At 38.6% G+C, this 22,958-nt stretch overlaps 1 protein-coding gene across 1 annotated transcript in view; it reads left to right on the top strand.

The window, feature by feature from the left end:
- LOC100925140 (brain expressed associated with NEDD4 1) overlaps positions 1-22,958 on the top strand; it is a 96,242-nt gene that overhangs the window by 1,575 nt on the left and 71,709 nt on the right. The window contains exon 2 of the mRNA XM_031950331.1: positions 16,911-17,045. Within this exon, the coding sequence (XP_031806191.1) occupies positions 16,911-17,045 (135 nt within the window). The remainder of the gene's footprint in view (positions 1-16,910; positions 17,046-22,958) is intronic.

Genomic DNA, 22,958 nt, shown 5'->3' with positions numbered 1-22,958 from the left:
AGCTTGGTTAACTAAAGCAGAATTCAGGAGAAGAGTAAGGTTTAATTTCCCAGGCCCTGGCCATCATTTTCAAGGCCCTCCGGTTTGTAATCCTCTATTCCTGAGCAAATCTAAGCATACAAGTGGTGAAGAAGGGTTTGTGTAGGAAAATATTTAGAGAAAAGTTTATGGGAACATAAGTAACTGCGTCACCTCCACTCCTCATCCTATGATAAAGTTTATAGAATCCAAATGATGGGCTAAGCATTAGACTTGAAATCAAATTAGACTTTGAAATCAAAAAGCTTGTGGGAAGAGCTCCTGTAACTGCTCTCATGTGGTCCCTGGATCACCTGGAGAAAGACTCTGGGTTTCAGTTTCTTTATCTGAAAAATGAAGGTTTTAGACTAGATGGTGACTAAGGGACCTTCCAGCTTTATGATTCTCTTTATTTCACCTAACTATTCACTTCATCCAGAATGGAAAGTACTTACTCCTAAACCTCAATTTTTTCATCTGTAAAATGTAAAAATAATGGTTGTCCCACCTTCCTACTGTTGTTTTGAAATAATGATTTTCTCTGTAAACTGAATCCATGTGGATTGTTATTATCTATCCCTCTTCCAGACAGAGAAGTGCTTCTTTCATATTTAAAATATCATTGTGGAAAAAGAAGTCTTAACATAGGCTGCATTTTATCCAGATGACTTTTATGTGCAAGAACAGGGCATGTTCCTGGTGTAGGTTAGTGGGTGGCAAACTCCCAGGGGCCAGAAAACTCTTTTCTTTGTCTAATTAGGCAGCTTTTTCCTAATCTCTTTAAGAAACATTTAGCTAGTGATTAGTCAGTGGTTCCTGTGCATTTAGCTTGGTGGTCTCCAGGCTTTTCATTTAAGCTTTGTTCCCAGTCACTTGACCCTTTGTTCCAAGAGTAGATCATATTAACAGTGTTTTGAGTTGATATTGGAGGAATCATTGGATCATAGATTTTGAAAAATAAATAAAACAAAACCTTCCTTTTTACAGATGAGGAAATTAAGGCACAGAACTATCAAGTCACTTACCCAGAGTCACATAGCTAGTGTGTCTGGGTGATAATTGAACCCAGGTTTTCTTGATTCCAAGACCAGCATTCTATCCACTGTTTTACCCCGCTTTCTTGTCCTGAATGTCCTGTCTGAGTCAGATTTCAAAGTCATTGGTGAAGATTTGGAAAAAGGAAAATGGAGGTAAGAAAACAAGAGAGAGCAGTAGCTTGTGAGAACAGGTAGTCAGAAGTGACTGAGACTGCCTTGTCACTCAGGTTTTAGAAGGCAGCAGGACCTCAGTCTCTTCTTGGTAAGCCTTTGATTCTAGTACCTCCCTCCTCCCCACCCCTTCCCCAAAGAAATTTGTAGATCAAAAGCAATTTGTTCTGATGTATAAAAACAGGACTTTGGGCTGGTATGAAAATAACAGGAAAGGACCTTAATTGCAGAGGCAAAGAGGGGAGAGGAAAATTTTTAAAACAACATGTGTCATTTATTAAAATCTGGCAACCAAACAAAAATCAGCTGTTATTAAGGACCTTGTCTAGAGCCCTGTCCTTCGCAAGTCTCTTTGTCTGTTCCCTCCCCTGATGCACAAGAATGAATACAGTGTATTAGAAAGAATATTGAATTTGAAGTCAGAAAAAAAAGGGGGGAGTTGAATCCCAAGCTCTGCTTAAAAAATAAAAAAGTGCTAAGTTGTCTTTCTGCATTGTCTTCATTTTCCTAATGTATCCTGAATCCCCGGACCATCCCTTGTAATCAAGAATTTTTTAAAAGAAAGATAAAATGCGGTTCAGCAAGACTAACCAAAACATGAATCAAATCTGACAGTATATGCTATGTTCTACCTTTATAGTTCCCCATCTCTATAAAGACAGAAGAAGATATATTTTCATATCTCTTTGGGATCAAGCTTGGTCATGATAATCACAGTGTCCAATTTTGACATTAGTTGTTATTGTTCTTCCCAGTCACATTTCTGTAGTCACTGTGTATACTGTTTTCCTGATTCTGCTTTCTTCACATTTCATCAGTTCATCTAAGTCTTTCCACATCCCTGTGTGTTACTTTTATTCTTCACTTCTAATGGTGAAGTAATAATCTTTTATATTTGTATACCACAATTTGTTGAGCCATTCCCCCAAGTCATGGACACCTGCTTTGTTTACAAGTCTACAGTGATAGAAAGGGCCCTGATAAACCTATTGGACCTTTCTTCTCATTTATCTCCTTAGGATACATACCTAGCAATGAGTTCCCTGGATCTTATTGTGTGTACTTTTTATTTAGTGCCATTCTTAGCATACATCCAGAAGGCTTTCCAGGATGAGTAGACAAAGCCACAGTTCCACCAGCATGTGTTCCTAGCTTTTCACAACCCCGCCCACATTGACAATTCCCATCTTTTATCATCTTTGTCAGTTTACGGAATGTGAGATGAAATCTCTTCATTGTTTAGCTTTGTATTCCTCTTATTGGTAATAAGTTGAAGGAGTCTTTTTCATATGATTGTTAATAGTTTGCAGTGCTTTTGAGATCTATTTGTCCATATCCTTTGATTACTCATTAGAACAGGATTTGCTTACTCCCTATGTTGCCATGGCTGGTCAGTTTCTTTATCAGCGTTATAAAGGAGTTGAGCCAAATAATTCCTAAGATTCCTTCTAAAACTAGGAAACTATTAATCCTTACCCCCACATACATGCTTAGGTTTTTCCTTCATTCTTTCCTGAGTCTCTGAAATCTCCATTTATATATTGGAAAAAGCAATTATTCTGATGTCTATAACTAATCTTTTTTTTCCCCCTCACTACAAAGACTTGTCTTACAGTAAAATACATTCAGCTGTATGGTTGTGAATATTTTCTGGGAGTGCTCTAGTAAGCCAGAAAGCCATTGCAAGTAGAAGCAAACTAATTTCTGCTGAAAGACAGATTGGGGAGGAGTGGGGAGGAGAAATGTGCTAGAAGTCAGACCTTTTCTCACTTATTCCCTCATGATTGCTTTGGGATTGGTTTTCCATTTCAAATATGTTTTGGATCATTTCCATGCCCTTAACACCTAGTAACACCTAGGATCATAAGATCTTGGACTGGGAGGGACTTTGGGAATCATTTTGATCAAGTGAGGAAACTGAGGCTCAGAGAGAAAAAGTAACTCTTTGGAATAAATTAATAACAAAGAATTTGAACCAAGAACTTCTGGCTCTAAATCTAGAGCTCTTTCCACTGAACCATGCTACATTTCCATCTTGGGCAATAATAGCCTCTCAGCACTTGGCTGGGAGCTTTTGCTTAGCTGGAGCCCCAGGGAAGGAAAGATGATGTTGAAGGCTGTTGGGAAATTCCAGTGGTTCTGGCAATCAGCAGGAAAGCCTTAGGAGTGATCTGGCTACAGGGAGGGCAGGCTAGGAAATCGGAGAGAGCCAAATTCCATTCACTCCTTTTAAAATTTGCCTCTGATTCTTAGAGCACAAATAAAAGTGATGAGGATGGGAAGTTAAAGAAAATAGTTTACATCTATGGAAATCAGACTATTAACACTAGAGAGACCTTAAAGGGAATATAATTTAAACTCATCCTTTGAAAAAGTTGGGGAGTGGGGAGTGTCTTGTCTGAAAAGGGTCAGTGACTTGGGATTTGCACAGTCTAAGCTAATAACCAAGTTGGAACTCAAATCCATGTTTACTGATTTACGAGTATTCTTTCCATCCCACATTGTGTTGAGAGACTGGAATGGCTACAGTTTCTTTTAGCAAGTCAAATTAAATGAGATTTCATGGATGATGATGGAAGATTAGAAAGGGGGGGAAGGAAACTTACAACAGAGAATATTAGAGCTGAAGGGCTTTAGGAATCTTGCTATTCAAGAGCATCCAAGTATATGCTTGTGCCCTGAGGAGAATCAATTGTTAAAAGTTCAGTGCAAACATTTATACCTAGGAAATTGGCAAATGTCTCAAAATCAACAAATGCTAAAAATTGTTTTGTTGATTATCTCAATTTAAGAGAGTGACAGGGAAAATTTTAACACAGAGTAAACTTAAAAGTTCAAATGAACATTTCTTTTTTTCCCAAGATATCTACTTATTAAAAATTTACCAGTACATTCCTGGGAGCACCTAACTTTTACAACAGTAGCCTGCATGGCTAAAAAAATTTATAAGTATGCAGGCTGTATTAATTTTTTTATATGTTAGTTAAAAAATAAGGATTTTTTTGCACTGAAACAAAATTAGGTCAACTTTTTTTTCAAACTAAAGTGAACATTTTTAAGGATTGTACTAGTTGTTACTCAATCTGAGAGTTGAAAAGGATGCCAGAAAAAATCCAGTCCACAACTACCTGTACAGAAATCACCTCTACAACAGATGCTAATCCTCTACTTGAAACCCTCCAATGATAAGGAACTTATTACCTACAAGGTAGCTCCTTCCATTTTTAGACAGCCCTAATTGTCAATTTCCTTATGTGTTTTCCCTTCTGGAACACTTCCCCAACTGTCACTTACATTACCAGGCAGAGGCCCCAGAGGATGCTGACTACTACTCCATGAAGGGTTTTAGGACTAACCCTGAAGCATTGAGATCCCTGGTAATATAGTTCCTGAGCTCTCACCAGTATGTTCCCTATTATCAATCAGCCAATTCAACTCTAGTAGCCTTTATAAAAGGAGTTTACTGAGAAGGAATAGTAAAAAAACAACAATTGTTACAAAACAACCTTCCCAAACAAGACTATTCAACCCTTACACATTTAAGGTCATTGAGAAGATAGGAGGGAGAGGGAATAAGTATTTATTAAACACTATGTACCAAGCACTGTTAAAAGTGCTTTACAAATATTAATTCATAGAGAGTAGTCAAGAGGTAAATACAGAGAGACTTCATCTAGCAAAGAGCTACTTCCTGACCTCAGAACTCCATTTTCCTCAAGAAATTCTCCTTAAGTGGAGCTTACTACTGGGCTCTGAGGTTCAGTACATTTCTAGAGTCCCTAGCCAATGCTTCTCTCTGCCCTTAAAGGTCATGATAATCCAGGCCACCACAACACTGTGAGGACTCTTTAGACACTTCCTATATCTCTGGCTGCTATTGTTTCTGTGAACATGACTCTGATGGAATCTCAGGACATATCAGACTCATGTGGTTCCTGCCAGAACAATTTCATCTCAGGATATTCATTTGCCTAAGATTAAGAAGGAAAATAAGTACAAAAGAAACACAGATATGTAGCAACCAAGTGGGAGATAGGGTAACCACCCTTCCCCCTTGCTGGCATCTCACAGCAGTTCTATGTCACTACCAGGAAGGAAAAAAAAATCAAAAGATCAGTGGCCACTTTTGTATCTGAACTCAGCCCTCCTGAGTCATTATTTCTCTCAGTTCCTGCCAATTAAAAGACTTTTTGTCATAATATTCTACCAACCCTTCAATTACTCTTAACCAAAACTGGCTCTCCAAAGTTCTACTTGTAGAAATGGAACCAGGCAGACATGCCTGCTGGCTAGGAAGGGCAAATCTGAGTATGTTCTGAGGACTGAGCTGTCATTGGCTGTTTACACTTAATATCAACACAGATCTGCTTCTAGGCAACTTCCACCCAAAGATCTAAGCTCTGCTCCCAGGAACCAAGCAATTCAAATCACTGAACAGTTATTAAGTGTTTAATAATATGCCAGGCATGGGGTAGGCACTGGAAATACAAAGATAAACCCCTGCCCTCAAAGAGCTTAAATTCTACTGGAAAGATAACAAATTGAATCCTTCTTCTCTATGATAGCCTTCCTGACATTTAAATATTAGAACATAGACACCATCAAAAGCTTCTCTTCTCCAAGCTAAACATTCCCAAGTAATTCCATAATTCTAGGCACTGTGGTGGAGTAGAAAGAGCACTGTATTTAGACTCATAAGATTTGTATCTCCCACTTCTTAGCTCTGCATCTTCAGTCAAATTATTTAATTTCTCTCCACCTTAGTTTCCTCATCTCTAAAATGCAGGTGATAATTCATACCTTGATAGGTTATTAAAAAGATTGAATAAGGTAATAGGGACTAAACATTTTGAAAATCAAAAATAATAGTAGTAGTAGTAGTAATAGCAGCAACAGTAGTAGTAACAGTAGAAATAATAGTAGTAGTAGTAGTATTTGTAGCAGCAGCAGCAGTAGTAGTAGTAGTATTTGTAGCAGCAGCAGCAATAGTAGTAGAAGAGTAGCAGTAGCAGTAATAGTAGTAGCAGCAGCAGCAGCGGCAGTAGCAATTGTAGTAGAAAAAGTAGTAATAGTTGTAGCAACAGTAGCAATACTGTAGTATCAGAATAGTAGTATCAGTAGAAGTAGCAGCAGCAGCACAGATGGTAGTAGCAGCAACAGTAGTAGTAGAAGTAATAGTAGCAGCAGCAGTAAGAGTAGTAGTATGAACAGTAGTAGTAGTAGTGGTAGCAAGAGGGGAAGGGGGAAGAGGAAGAAGAGAAGTAGAGCAGCAGCAGTAATAATATTAGTAGAAGAAGTAGCAGCAGCAGCACAGATAGTAACAGAAGTAGTAGTAATAGAAATGGTGGTAGTGGTAATGGTAGTAATGCATTTATATATCACTTAAGATTTAAAAAACATTATATAAAAATATCATTTTATCCTCCCAACAACCCTAGAAGATAGATGTTGTTATTAAACCTATCTTACAAATGATGTTAATGAAGCAGGGAGAGTTTAAGTGACTTGCCCAGAATCAGCCACCTAGTAAGTATCTAAATCTGGATTTGAATTTAGATCTTCCAGACTCTTAAGTCTTTCACCCCATTAATGCCAGCTATTATTAGTTTTGATTAAGCCAATAAAAACTCCAATATTGAATATTCTTAATAACTGTGGTTGGATTCAATCAGGAAATGCCAGAAGGCTAATTCCAAGTTTCTGTCAGAGATTCAAGGCTGCATTAAGAGAGGCCAAATTTCCAGATACAGGGAGAAATATCAATGCAGTTTTCCCCTGTCCCCCTTCCAAGGCAGACTGAATTTGTTGTGTTGGGTTCTATCTTAAGCACACATTTAAAGAAGGACATTTATGAACCAGAGACTGCTCTAAGGAGGGTGAGGTAAACAGAATGGGGAGAGGATTGGAGACTGGACAATTTGGAGATTTATTCAAGAAACAAGGAGCAAATTAAGCCTGGAGAAGAGAGTTAGCGAAGACATGATAATCAATCCACAGGTTTTTCAAAGCTGAGTTAAATGGAAGATGTAATGGACTTATTCTACCTGGTTCTAGAGGGAAGAACTAATAGAATGAATGGGATTACTGTTGTGCAGTCATTTTCCAGTTGTGTCTGACTCATCATGACCCCATTTGAGGTTTTCTTGACAGAAATGCTGGAGTGGTTTGTCTATGGACAAACCTTTCCTCCTCTAGCTCTTTTTATAGATGAGGAAATTGAGGCAAACAGGGCTAAGTGATTTGCTCAGGGTCACACAACTAGTACATCTTTCTGACTCCAGACCTGGCACTTTAAACATTGCTCCCCTTACACTATATACTCCTCAACATACTCTTTGATACAGTGACACTAGCCTCCTCACTATTCCTCAAACAAGATAACCCATCTCCCTTGTCTGGCCATTTTCACCGACTGTCCCTCATACCTAGAATGATCTTCCTCTCATCCATAATTCCTGATTTTCCTGGCTTTCTTCAGGTCTCATCTAAAATCTCATCATCAACAAGAAGCTTTTTCCAATTCCCCTTAAACTTAATGCCTTCCTTCTGTTGATCATTACCAATTTATCCTGTATAAAGTTTGTTTACACCTAGATATTCTCAGGTTCTCTCCCATTAGATGAAGCATTTTGAAAGCAGAGTCTATCTTTTGTCTTGCTTTTCATCCCCCAACTCATCCCAATGCACATAGTGGGTGCTTAATGAATGTTTATTGACTCATCAGTAATGGAGATCTTCAAGTAGAAGCGCATAAGGGATATTGTAAAAAGTCTTGCCCAAGTACAGGTTAAATCAGAGGCCCAGAGAGGTCCTTTCGAATCCTGATTTTTAGGAAAAGTGCATTCATGCATGTGTACACATGTTTGTCTTTTCCTTCCCCCAGGCGTATCACTCCTTCTTATATAATCTTCATTCCTCGTTTCTCTTTTTCTCAAAGGAGTTAATTAATTGTGAACTAATTAAGGGTTTTATGTCTACTGTTTGACACAGCGTTTAGAAACAAAAATCATTAGGGATAATGGGAGAAATTTGAATTGTCATCTACCATATGAAAATATTTAATTGGATGCCTCTAGAGGTATAGTCACCTAAGGCACTTCCCCTACTAACGTTCAGTGCTCTTGATGAGGTAGAAGGAAGACACAAACATTCTCTGCATGGTGTTGAAGAATCTTGCCAGTCTTGTTCCCCATCCTTTCCTTTCCTTTCCTACATTCTAAGTTCTAAGTAGACTGGACTCCTCATTCTTTTCCATCCCACCCTATTCTGGGAAGTCTTATAGTATGGTGGAAAGAGCATTGAATTTTGGTCAAAGAACTTGAGTTTGATTCTTGGCTTTGCCCCCTCACCTGTGTGACTTTAGGTAACTCATTCGCTATTCTAGTGTCTCAATTTCCTCATCTTTAAAATGAGAAGTAATAGATAAGATGGCTTTTAAGGTTCCTTCCTGGTTTAAGTTTATGCTCCTTTCTTAAGGATTTATGTAGTCCAGCAATTCTTACACTTTCTAGCCTCAGGGCTGCCTTTAGCACTTAAAAATTATCACAAACGGCCCAAGAAGCTTTTGTTGATGTGGGTTTTACCTATCAATATAAACATGTTAGAGATGAAAACAGCTTAGTATTATTATGAAAATAGTTTTTGACTTTTGGACTCTGAGAAAGCCTTAGTTCCCCTAGAACTGGATCACATTTCAAAAACCATCAGGGCAGACTATCTGGGAATGATGCTCCTTCCTTTGTATTCCAGGATGTTTCCCTCACTTTAAGATGTGACTCAGGTACATGAAGCCTTCCTTTCTACTTTCTACTTTCTACCAATAATATGAAATAAAAATTGGGGAAATTTCTAGGGCTCATTCCATGAGTGAGAATATGAAACTTGGTGATATGGATTGCTCCCAGTATTTAGGGGCAGTTTGATGATGCCATAGTACTAGAGTGCCAGATCTGGAGTCAGGGCTCATCTTCCTGAGTTCAAATCCAGCCTCAGACACTTATTAGCTGTATAACCCTGGGCAAGATGCTTAACCCTGTCTGCCTCACTTTTCTCATCTATAAAATGACCTAGAGAAGGAAATGGCAAACCACTCCAGTGTCTCTGCCAAGAAAACCCCAAATGTCACCATAAAGAGTCAGATCCAACTGAATAATGACTAAATAACAACAACAGTGGCTATAGCCAAGCATACAGATCACCAAAAAGGAAAAAGAAGTTCATTTGTATGTGTCTTAGTCTATTGTCACTGGGCAAAAACCAGCCCATCTATAAATTGACACACAAGAATTGGAATTATAGGCTCTGAGAACTGCAGAGACATCAAAGAGCATCTAATCCAACCTCCTCCCATTGCATTTTATTAAGCTTCATGGAGGAGAAGTGACTTGTCTAGTCACACAGCTAGTCACACACACTGAAACTTGAATCCAGTTCCCCAGGGCTTCATCCCAGACTCATATACCAATGTTCTTTCCACTATCCCATTCTGTTTAATTCAACAATGATTCATTATACCTTGTCTCTAGTGAAATGCTAGAACAAGAAACAAAATGGTGGGAATACAAAGAGAAACCCAAAGCTGTCTTTGCCCTTCAGGAGTTCACAGTTTAAAAAAAAAAGTCTACCAATGGGACATACACAACAGAATAAATTCCAAGAATTATGCAGTCATTATGAGAGTCATCCAAATTCACAATCGATTGTGCCTGCCAGGACATGTAATTGTAATTTTTATTATTGGCCTTTGTTAAAAGAAGAAAGGACATGTGATTTAGTTTAAACAACCTAGTACCAGCATCGTTCACTATGTTTGGCCCAAGGTTCTTTGCCATAAACATCATCTTCCTTTGGGTAGCTGTCATTAGTATTACAGTGTCCTTTTGGCTCATCATTGACATCATTCTTCTCAGCAAGATAACAATTTCTCAAAGGCCAGGGACTGTGTAATATTTATCCTTGCATCTCACATGGCACTTATGAAAGGCACTAAAAAAAGGGCAAACCTTGAACACTCTGTTGCCCATGTAAAGGAAAATCAAGATTTTTAAAACAACTAAGATCATTTCTTTAAAGTTTTTTATTGAGTGCAAACACAGCAATTTCATAGACAATTAAGCTAATTTTAAAAAACAACTTTACTGAGTCAACAGATGGTAAGGGAGAAAACAATGACATTAATTCAAGAAATCTTTCATTAAGTTAAAAAGAGTGAGACTTTTATTTACTCAATTATTTTTTAACTCACTGGTTTTTAACAAAAAGTTTTTTTTTTATTTTTTCATCACTTTTTTATGGCACCATTCACAAGACTTTGAATCAGAGAACCTGAATTATATTATATCTCATCATCTTAAGCAAGTCACATCCTTCCTTTTAGCCTCATTTTCCTTATCTGTAAAATGAGAATTATACTATCTGTCAGAAGTCTTTTCCAGGCTTGTAGCAGTTAGATTTAGCAACAGATAGAGCATTGGGCCTGAAATCAGGAAAACCAGAAATTAAAGCCTGCCTCTGATAGCAATTCCTGAGCAAACCACTTAACTTCTGTCTGCTCAGTTTCTTCATCTGTAAAATGGAAAAAATAGCAGCACCTACCTCTCAGGGCTATTGTAAGGATAAAACAATATTTATAAAGTGCTTTGCAAATATTAAAGCACACTAAATGCTACTTTTATTGATGTGAATATCAAATGAGATAATGTGCATAAAGTGCTTCATAACTGTAGGGCACTATGTAACTGTAAGCTATAATTATTTTTGTTCTGGCTGAGGGCAGATCCTATCTATCAGTTTGCCAGTTTCCATCTGTGGGTCTTTAAAACTACATCCTATTCTCAGTCACAGCATCTAGAGATGAAAGGGCATCTGGTCTGGCCTTCTCACTTGATGGATGTCAAAACTGGGCCTACAGACTCAGGACTGAGACACAAACTCAGGTGGTCTCTAAATTCATCATTCCTGCCACCATATCCCCATTCCTTTATTATTATATAGCCCATTAGGTAAGGTGTGAGTCCTAGAAATTTTCATAGCCTTCATTTATATATCAACAGCTAGGTGCTTAGTAAGGAAGGAAGTTTCATGGTGGAGATGGTACCCAAGATAACAGTTCTTTTCCCAAAGGGTCTAGCTATATTTTATAGATTTCTTTTTCTTCCTTGTTTTTTTTTTTCTTAAATCTATTGAGTCTTCAACCTCTATTTGAGATGATAAAGAAAAGCTTAGCATCCACATAGGAAATGAGATTAAATTCTAGTGCCTTCTCTGGGACCTCTCCAATAGTGATCCATTTTCTCTTGCTGAGCACCATTTATTTAATGTGGCCCCATGTTCCACTATTAAAAATTCTCTTCTTGCCAAGAAGCTTTGTTTTCCAGACTGAAGGCTAGTCTTGGATTTCTTAGGAGTTGTGAAATAGTTCCCAAGTACTAGGGAGGGAATGATGATAGCAAATATATCATGATTTAAAGTTTGCAAAGCACTTTATATAGTGTATCTCCTCTGATTCTCCAATGATCCTGGGAAATAAGTGCCCTTATGATTCCTGTTGTATAGATGAGGAAACTGAGGCAGACAATTTTAAGTGATTTTTCCAGATGACTTTTCCACACTGAGGGCAAGACCAATTAATTCTGGGGTCTAAACATATATCCCATATGCAGGAAGGAAAATTACATCAGGAAATGAAGAGATGCAAGCCAGGTTGGTATCTGGATGTCTTTACCAAGATCCAAAGGACAAGACTCCCATTGGACAGAGATTTCTTTAGACCAAAAGGTTAAATTCTAGTTCTTACATAAATTAAAATAATAATGATAATAGCTAGTATATAAGTACTGCTTCCCCCTAGAATCCACATAGTTTTATTGGGTCACACAAATGATTAGACGTTTTAGAGGCAAAATGATTTCAGTCTACTTTCATATGTTAAGTGGGTAAGAAGCCCAGTTCTCTTAGAGAATGTAGGTCTCTTAGGAATGTAAGTTCCTAGTGGATAAATTTTGGTAAAGCTTAAGGTCTAGTAGGCAGTTAGGTGCAGTGGATAGAGCACATGGGTCACACAAAAAGTCAGCAATGATTGAATAACAACAAGTGTTATGAAGCACTTCACACATGTTATCTCATATAAGGTCCCTTTCAGCTCTAGTGATGAGGTTCAAGAAGTTGAGAATTCACAGTCTTGCATAATGAATTCACAGATTCAAATCCCTTCATAGAGCACAAAGCTTTATTATGATGCCATGAGACAGGCAAAATTCCTAATAAAGTCATGATTAACAAGGGGAAAGAGAGAACCTTTTATAGATGCTATTAACTATGGGGTCAAGATGATCCTGTCAGTTCCCTTTCCTCTAGCCCACCTTTTTCTGGGTCTTAATCACCCCATCATTAGCATTTATGGGAAGTTCTTAAAACCAAGATTTTAATGGCTTAATTTGTTGCCCTTCTCAGAAGTATGTGTATTTTAAAAAGGAATTTAAGAAATCTAAGAATCCCAGGGTTAAAAAGCATCTAACTGGTTATCTAGTTAAAGCATTTATCCCCTCTTGCAGCTTTCCCATTGAGTCCTCCCCTCTCCTTACAAATTTTCAGTAACAGAAATCTTACACCTTACCAACACAGATCATTTCATTGTTGCATCCCTCTAATTTAAATTAAATTAAGTTAAAAATAAAATTAAAAAATAATTTTTTTCAAAATGTATCCAAAGATAGTTTTCAACATTCAACCTTGCAAAAACTTGTGTTCCAAATTTTTCTCCCTTTCCCCTATCCCTCCCTTAGACAGCAAGTAATCCAATGTATTAAAAATGTGCAATTCTTCTATACATGTCTCCACATTTATCATGCTGCACAAAAAAATCAGATCAAAAAGGGAAAAAATGAGAAAGAAAACAAAAAGCAAGCAAACAATTACAAAAAAGATAAAAATACTTTGTTGTGATCCACATTCAGTCCCCATAGTCCTCTCTTTGGATGCAGATGGCTCTCTCCTTCACAAGTCTATTGGAATTGGCCTGAATTACCTTGTTTTTGAAGAGTCATGTCCCTCAGAATTGATCATCACATAATCTTGTTGCTGTGTACCATGTTCTCTTGGTTCTACTCACTTCATTTAGCATCAGTTTGTGCAAGTCTCTCCAGACCTTTCTGAAATAAGCCTGCTATAATCCTTTCAATTTTGAAGAATTTTTCCTCCTTCTTACTTCTAGCCCTTAGTCTGACTTCTGCTTCCATATTCCAAGAAATACATTGCTAGTGATGGAATTTTGGGGCATGGTGATTGCTATTGTTCATCCTTCATTTTCAAAGAAGATCAGAAACATCACGATAGTGATACCTTGGTATGTTCATGAATTGGATTTAAATGAGGCAAGAACCATGACCCTTCAGTTGAAGAGAGATTTGCAGGGAAAAGAACTAGCAAACTCATTTAAAACTCTACTGAATATAAATAACCAGCTACTGGGCCTGGAGTCAGGAAAATCTCAGGTCAAATCTGACTTCAGTCATAGCTATGTGACCCTGGACAAAGCACTTACTCTCTATTTCCCTCAGTTCCTCATCTATAAAATGGGGACACATGGAGAAGGAAATGGCAAATCATTCCAGTATCTTTGCCAGAAAACTCCATAGACAAAAAAGTCTTTGGGGGTGCATAAAGCTAGACACAGCTAAATAACAACATTTTTTGAGTACCTGTAATGGAAGCATCAAGTCTAAATATCCTGATCAGGATAAATCTTTCTCCTCTAGGATGATCATGGAGCATCCATTATAAATCATCCCCTCGGTACCCAGTGTGAAAAAGTTGGGCCCTGCTCAGTCATAAAATTCTCCTGCGTCACTTCTTCCTCTTCCCACCCCCCAATTTACTTCAGTTAAGAAGGGAAGGGGGGCCTTTGATGGTTTAATTAGCATGATACCTTCTTAGATCTGCATTTCTAAGAGTCCCCTAGAGTGGGAATGCTGATGAACAGGGAAATGAGAGGGAAATGAGGCAGACTTTTCGTGTATATAACAGAACCACTTAATAGCTCAAAGTACTGCACGCTGAATTCCCCTTGTTAGGAAATCCAATTAGGGATGAGTCAGAGAAAAGGATGGAAGTACTATCCTCCTGTACTTCGGCAGCAAAATGAGAAAAGCTGAGCTAAGAGACCATGGTTCATTCACTCATGGCTCAGTGAATGGAGTTAGTGACAGATATGTAGAACTTGAACAAACTCTAAGCAGCTATTTTCCATCAGCAGTGGAAGTGAAAGATACGCCAGATTGTGAGGAAAAACTAAAGCCCCTGATTCTTCACACAGTCCAATGGACCTCCCATTATGGTTCCTAACATCCTCCATGAACTTCTAAGTCTAAAAGTCCCTTTGATTTCTGACATTAGGGAACTTTGTGAACAAAAGATGTTGTGAATGTGATTTAATAGTATCTTGATGACTCAGTATCTGAAGAGTATCCTCAAGACAACTGAGGTGTTTCAAAAACTCAAGCACCTTTTTTTTTCCTAACACCCACACACACACACACACATACATACACAAACATACACATGTACAAGAATGAATGAATAAATGAACGAATGAATGAGGTCAATCCCAGAGGCTGGCATTGTTCGCACTGTGACTCACCACCCCTAGTATCTGAAAGAGATCTGTGTGCCCTGAAGTAGGGAAGTCTGTTTTTCCTTGGCAAGACAGCTTTTACCTCCAGTAAACATGACTGATTGTTAATTAAGTCCTTAGCATACAGATTAAATCAGCATTTTCATCAACTGCAGTTCACTTGGTGGTGATGTACAAGTGACCACACTCCCGGAAATAATCACCAAATTGCATTCTATTTTACACATTCACACACTGCTTCAGAACATACCAGGAAGAATTGACTCAGATCTTTCAACAGTAGGATTACAGAATGTGGGCAGATTATTAAAATGTTTTGAAATTCTGTTCTCTGCTTTTACAAATGAGTTGCCCCAACCTCTTCACACCAGAAGGAGAAAAGTTTTGTTGTTGTTTTTTTAATGCACCAAGAAATCACAGAATCATAAAATCTCAGTGCTAAAAAGAAATCCAAAGATCATCTAATCTAAATTCTGTTACTATATCATCATCATGTTGGGTGGTCCTTTCCCAGAATCTTCCAGGTCACACAATTGATTCCAAAGTCCTTGAGAATGTTTTTAGATCAAAAAGTCATGTACCAACTCTCCTTCCACTTCAGTCTTTGTTTGTAGCCTTTTCAAGCTAACCAGTCCTCATGTGATTCAAAATCTTTAGTCTGAAGGCTTTTTTCTAGTGATCAGCTTGGTGATTGATCCCTGGGGACATCTTAATACTATTGGTACCCCTCTTGTGTACTCATCAACCTGTAATTTACCTCCTAATTATTTGTATACAGCTTACTTCCCAACTGTACTGTAAAATTCTCAAAACAAGGGCTTATTTCATATATCTTCATGTAGTGCCCAATACATAGTAAATGCCCCAAAATGTTCATTATCCTAAGATATTTGAGCATGATAGAGTAGACAGAGAAAAAGCCACTGAACCAAGACATCCTGACTTCATGTTCTACCTGTGACATATATGTTCCATCTGTGACATATACCAGTCATGTCATCCTGGACAAGTCACTTGACCTTTTATTAATGCCCTAAATATCCCTCTAAGACCATAATTTTAGAGCATGTATTCATTGGTAAATGCAAATGAGGCATTATCTATGTTAATGAAACCATAGAGCTTGTCTAAAAAAGTCCTAAAATATGTTTCATCCAAATGAAACATTAGTTGTCCAAATGAAAATTTGCTATGGCTTAAAGAGCTCATTGTGAGTGTGTGAGTATGAGTTTGTGTGTGTGTGTGTGTGTGTGTGTGTGTGTGTGTGTGTGAGAAAGAGAGAGAGAGAAACAGAGAGAAGGTGGGAAGGAGAGGGAGGGAGGGAAGGAGAAAGGAAGAAAGAGGAAGGAAGAGAAAATGGAAAGGAAGGAGAAAGGGGAAAAAAAGAAGGGAGGAAGGGAGGGAGAAAAGGCTGGGGTATTTATCATCATGGGATTAGTCATGACTAGATTTAACATCTACGTAGTAACCAGATCATATTCTGTAAATTTGGCCAACATGTTGTTGGAGCCCAGACCTTATTCAGCAAAAAATTCATAGCTGGCTTATTCCTATGCCCAAACCAAAGTTCCCTTTCCAAGGAGACGGGGAAGATACTGCCAGCTTGGAGAAGACCAAGAAGGATCTCTTTCTCCTATTGAGGTAGGATTTGAGTTGAATATTGCAAGAAAGCTGGGAAAACTAAAAGGCTGAGATGAGGAAAGAGTGTTTCTAGAATGGAGGGTAGCTAATGGTGAAGCAGAGAAAGAAGAGATAGAGTGATGTGATTGAGTCACAAATCTCTTGGAACTCAGTCTGAGGGAGTCACGGCACTGGATTGTACCAGATGAGGGATACAGGGTTCAGAAGGAGCCGGCATGGTGCAAAGCAGTGAGCTAGACTGGGAGTTGGAACAAAATCAAGGTCTAAGTCTGATATGTGACCAGGAGCTGGTACTGGATCATCCCTCACAACCAGCCAGCTCTGATATTCTATGACCGCCATTCTGATGTTCTGTGATTTTTCAGTTAAGCAGAGGGATTCAAAGCCACTGTTTTTGTCTCTCTGTCCTTCAGATGAGCAGAGCATCCTTCCGTGTAAGAAGGAGGAGCTGCAGTGTGACAACGGGCTGTGCCTGCTGAACTGGCTACGCTGTCACTACAAGAAGGACTGTAGTCGAGACTACATGTCCATCAAAATCACCTGCTCCAGTAAGTCTCCTTCACCCCCTCCCCAAGCCTAGTGCCTCCCAAACTCTGGACTGCTTGATATGGGGGCTTCCCTGTCTAGTCAGGCCCTGGCTTGGATGCTTTGGGAAGAATGTTGGTGTTTTTATTAAAGACATCATGGGGTTTGCCAAAGAATTAAATTAATTGAATAGTGAATGCCCAGGGAGGGCAGGAAGGAAGGAGGGGAAAGGAAACTTTTGTATTACAATGGAAAGAACACCTGACAAGAAACCAAAAGGCCTCAGCTCTGCTATTTACTTACTTACTTGGGACCGTGGACAAGTCATTTTAACTTCATATACATTAAAGGGTCCTTTGGATTGAATTGGATGGTCCAGAGGCATCTTGAATTCAACATTCCCAAAACAGAATTCATTATCCTTCTCCCCCAAATTCCCTGTTACTGTCTAGGACATCACCATCCTTCCAGATACACTGTCCATCCTCAGCTCCTCCCTCACATTCACCCCCATATCAAATCTATTGTCAGTTCTTATCATTTGTACCTTCATGATATCACTTAAATGCCCCCTTCTCAATATTCAGAAATACCTTCATTCTGGGGTGTCTGGATTACTGCAATGGCCTTCTAACTGGCTTCCCTACCTCAAGTCTCTCCTCACTCAAACCATGGACCAGTCATCTGACGAAATGATATTTTTAAAGTACATATCTGACCATGTCAGTCCCTTGCTCAGTGAGCTTCAGTAGCTCCCTGTTACCTCTGGGATAAAATATAAAATCTTTTGTTTGGCTTTTATTTAAAGTCTTCATCCCCTGGCTCCTTTCTACCTTGCTTATATTTTATTACCCTTCACACAGTCTAGGATCCATATATAATGGCTTACTTGCAATTCCTAGAAACACAGTAAATGAGATAATATTTGTAAAGCACTTAAGGCAACATCTGGCATAATAGGTGCTTTATAAATGCTAACTATTGCTATTTTGTAGTACTAGTATTATTTTTGTTAATTATTATTATTATATAATATATTATATATATATATATAATATTATATATTATTATTATTACTATCACCCTTCTCCTTGCCTTTCCACTTGCAAAAGACGCCCCCATACTTAAAGTAGTCTGCTTCTACACTTGTGCCTTTTAGTTTTCCCAACATCCTTTAAGATTCAGCTTAAATCTCATCTTTGTAGAAGACTTTTTTTGGTAGAACTCCCCCCCCCCAAAGTGATAGTGCCTTGTAGAGACAATTTGGTGGCTCAGTAGGTAGAGCACTGGTTCTGGAGTTAGAATAAACCCAAGTTCAAATCTAGCCTCAGACATTCACCAACTCTGTAACCTTCAGCAAGCCACTTTACTGTAATCTGTCTTGGTTTCTTCATCTGTAAAATAAAATTAATAGCACCTACCTCTCAGATTTATTATAAGGATAAAATCAGATGATATTTGCAAAATATTTTGCAAACTTTAAAGCATTATATAAATGCTAGATATCATTCTTTTCTCAAATTACTTTCATCTTCTTCCTCTCTCTTTTTCTCTCTTCCCCTTTCCATCTCCTTCCTCTCCATCTCTCTCTCTTTCACTCCTATCCTTCTCTCTCCTTTCTCTCTCTTCCTCCTCTACTCCTTTTCCTTCTTTCTCTCCCTCTCTCCCTCCTTCTCCTATCTCTCTCTTTCTCTCCTTCTCCTTTCCTTCTCTGTATCTCTGTATATCTCTCTCCTCCCCCTCTTTCTCTTCTCTTCTTCTCTTTCTTTCTCTTTCTCTCTCCTTTACCTCTCCTCTTCTCTTTCTCTCCTTTTCTCTCTTTCTCCCTTCCATCTCTCTCTCTCTCTCTCTCTCTCTCTCTCTGTGTGTGTGTGTGTGTATGTCTCTGTCTCTTTCTCTCTCTCATTCCCCTCTCTCTGTCTCTCTCTTTCCTCTCTACTCTCTTTCTCTCCTTTCCTTCTCCTCCTCCTCTCTCTCCTTTTCTTCTCTTTCTTCTCTCTCTCCTCTCCCTCTCCCTTTTCTCCTCCCTTTCCCTCTCCTTTTTCTTCTCTCTCCCTCCTCTCTCTATCTCTCTCTCTGTCTCTCTTTCTCTGTGTGTCTCTCCTTTCTTTCCATGTATATATGTGTGTGTGTGTGTGTATGTGTGTATATAAACACATATTATATACATATATAAACCCACATCTATATACCATACATGCATCATGATTTACATGTTGCTTCCCAGTTAAAATGTACATTCTTTGAGAGCAGAGACCATGTTTTCCTTTCTATATATCCCCATAAAGTGCTTTGTATGCAAATTTGTTGACCAACTGAGTAATTGGCTAATCTATAAACTGTCTCCACTACCTGCCTCACTGGGTTCTATGTGGATCAAAAAATAATCAGTGCGAAGGCTCTGAATTGTACACTATGGACAAGTAGAACAGAAGGGTCACCTGTATGATTTCATGCCCCATTCAGGGCAGCCTTGGGTAGAGATGGGCTGAAGATCCAAATAGGATTTAATCTTCTCCTGGAATTTCTCCTAGAGTCATTGGGCAGCAAACACCATATCAGCCTTTCCTTAGTCCTTTCTGAAACCACCTGGCTCTCAGGTAAACAACCATCTTCCAGTTGAAGGAGCAGCCTATTAAGGAGGACTCTGACAAGAATCTTGCAGGCATACAGCATAGACTCTTAGGAGTTGGAAGGGGTCTTTCAATTTCCCAATTGATAAATGGTCAAAGGATATGAACAGATGAAGAAATTAAAGCCATTTATAGTCATCTGAGAAAAATGCTTGAAATCACTATTGATAAGAGAAATGCAAATTATGATAATTCTGAGGTGCCCCTACACACTTCTCAGACTGGCTAAGATGACAGAAAAAAAAATAAAGATGAATGTTGGAAGGGATGTGGGAAACTGGAACACTAATACATTGTTGGTGGAATTGTGAAATAATCCAACCATTCGAGAACCATTTAGAACTATGCCCAAAGGGCCATAAAATGGTGCACATTCTTTAATCCACCAGTGACACTACTGGGTTTATATCCTAAAGAGATCATAAAAGAGGGAAAAAGATCCTCACGTGCAAAAATGTTTGTACAAGTTAGAAGAGACCTTTAAATGAATGTTAGACTTGAAACATAGTAGGTGGTTAACAAACTGTGATTGATTAATTGATAGTCTCATAGAACTTAGTTTGAGGTAGAATTAGCCCTTCTAGTGCGAGAGTTTGCCAACCCCTTTCAGAACTACTCATCTCCCTGTGATGTCTACCTTCATCTAATTCTCCCCTATGGCTCCAAGAAGCCCTAGCATGTGCAGCAGCTACACAGCAGTAAAGCATCTTAGCAAATGGGGTAAACCAGGTTGAGGGTAACCACCAGGCTTCAAACCTGTCAGTGAGTTAGGGAATATCTCTGTACATGTTTCCATGTATGTGAAGACTTCTCCATGAATTGGGTGAATGAGAACCATTTGTTCCAAGCACTATGGTGTGCTTAGTGCTTGGTCAGACACTGAAGGCATCAGGATCATCCCCTACATCCCAGACCTTCTTTGGTCATCTTGACTGTTTTTTGGTCCTGCCCCGGACTTTGATGACTCTGGAAGAGAAAGGCAGATGACTTTGCACAATTCTGCCTTCCTTAAATCAAGTTCACACATGAGTCAAAATGTGACCCTGTGATATCCTTGGTCCTCTTCCAAACAAAGGACAAACAACACCACCTTAGATGCTACCTTAGAACTCAGTGTTAAGGTTTAAAGATTAATTATTCCAACCACTTCATTTTGCATGTAAGAAAACTGAAGCCCAAAGAGTTAAATGACATGAATCCAATTCTTCTGATTCTGAGCCTGGCGTATTTTTCACTATCACACTTGTCTTATTTCATTTTCATGGTCATTTTGTGAATCAGGCAGAGGTGAAATATTTCCATAAATTTTGAAGCTTTGGTACAGGGAGGAGAGAACGGTGCATTGGGAGGAAAATATATGCATTTATTTTGGTGACCTATGTCTCTTTAGCAAGTATTCTTAATGTTATGGGTGTCCTGGGGCCATTGGCAGCTGAGGAAACCTATGGACTCTTTCTCAGAATGGTACTTTTAAATGTCTAAAATAAAATACATACGATTATAAATTATGGGCAGTTAGACAGTACAGTAGATAGAGTGCCAGACCTGGAGTCAAGAAGATGAGCCTCCAATACTTACTAGCTGTATGATTCTGTTTGCCTCAAATTCCTCATCTATAAAAATGAGCTGGAGAAGGAAATGGCAAATCACTCCCATATCTTTGCCAAGAAAACCCCAAATGCAGTCATGAAGAGTTGGGCTTGAATGAAAATGACTGAATGACAAAAATGACAACAAGTACATCTATATTTTACACAGTTCTGCTTCATTCAAATCCAAATCATGCGCAAGTCAAGATGTCAGGGGTCTTCTTTAAGAACAAAGAATGAACAACAAATATGTGTATACATGTATCTGTTCGTGTTTGTGGGTATTGTGTTTGTGTGTATGGATGAGTGTATATAAACAGCATTTAGTGAAATTTTAAGTGCATCAAGATGCAACTTTGTGGGGACGTATATAGATACACATACACTTGAATGCATGCATGTGCATGTGTTCATCTGGCCCTTCTGAGATACCATTACTGGCTCCATTCTACAAAAAAGAAAGCTGAGGCTCAAAAAATCGTTAAGTGGGTTCTAAAAGGTCGAACAACTAAGTGTCTGAAATAGAAAGCCAGGTCTGCCTCACTCTAAACCCAAAGCTGTATCCACCGTACCATCCAGCTGCTCTGAAAGTTAAAGGGGCTTCTGAGGTCCCTTTCAACTCCTAAGAAATTTTTTTGTTGTTTGTTTTTTAATTTACTGATTGCCCTTTTTTTCCCCAATATTGTTTGGGAATGGAAGGAAGGCAAACTTTTTCTTAAAAACAAAGCTCCTCTTGTTCTCCTTGGCCTTGGTTGTATATTGAGACTTTTAGGGAAGGAATTATTTTCACCATTTGACAGACAGATGACAGGAAGGAGGAAATCTTCCAGAAATGCTGCAGGGGCCCTTTCCAGAAGAAAGCCAACCAAAAGCCAGGAAAAGATGACCAGAACTGGTCAATAGATTCTTGGACAGGTCATTACTGAGTTGGTCAGATATCTGCAGACCTCTCTTAACTGTCGTCCCCACTACAACAAACAGCTCATCTACTTGCAGGAGAACTGAGGGAAGGCGGAAGAGAGCTGGCCAGTCTGCCTCCACCTTAAAATTAGCATTAAGATTTCCTGGGCCTGCCCTGGTGAGAAGGACGAGATTGTCAGCATACAATCCATCAAAATCAGCCTGACTGGCTCTGGCGCCATTAATCACGGCCAACCATTCCTCATAAAGAACTTCCCACCCTATTTTCATAGCACACAGTCAATCTTCTCTTTCAGGATCATCTTTAAAGTAAGATTATATTGCCCAGCACATATCATGAAGGGGGGTGGAAGGCGGGACAAGGGGTGATTCTATAATAGTAGCCTAAACTAAAGAGGAAAAATAAATTTTATTTGGCTTTAGAAAGAAATTATAACCCTCAGCAGACAGTAAAAGGAATTACCAAATCTTTGGTATACTAAGAATCCATATACAAGGCATCTATGTATTAGGCTCAGAGTCAGGAAACTTAGATTCATATCCAGGCTCACTTAACTCTTTGTGCCTCTGTTTCCTTAACTAGAAAGTGAAGAGGTTGTATTAGATAATCTGTAGGCTCTGACATTCCACATTCTAAGGTCCCATCTAAGATTATACTATATTCAGTCAATCAATCAATAAATATTCAATCAATCAATAATTTTTATAATCTCCTATGTGCCAAGTCATTTTAAACTCTTAAGCATCTATGTTCTATCATCCTAAGTATTAAGCCTTTTCCAGTTTTGACATT

This window comes from Sarcophilus harrisii, chromosome 2 (assembly GCF_902635505.1).
Source record: "Sarcophilus harrisii chromosome 2, mSarHar1.11, whole genome shotgun sequence".
In the NCBI taxonomy this organism is placed as follows: domain Eukaryota; kingdom Metazoa; phylum Chordata; class Mammalia; order Dasyuromorphia; family Dasyuridae; genus Sarcophilus; species Sarcophilus harrisii.
This window is presented reverse-complemented; position numbering and strand designations above follow the sequence as displayed.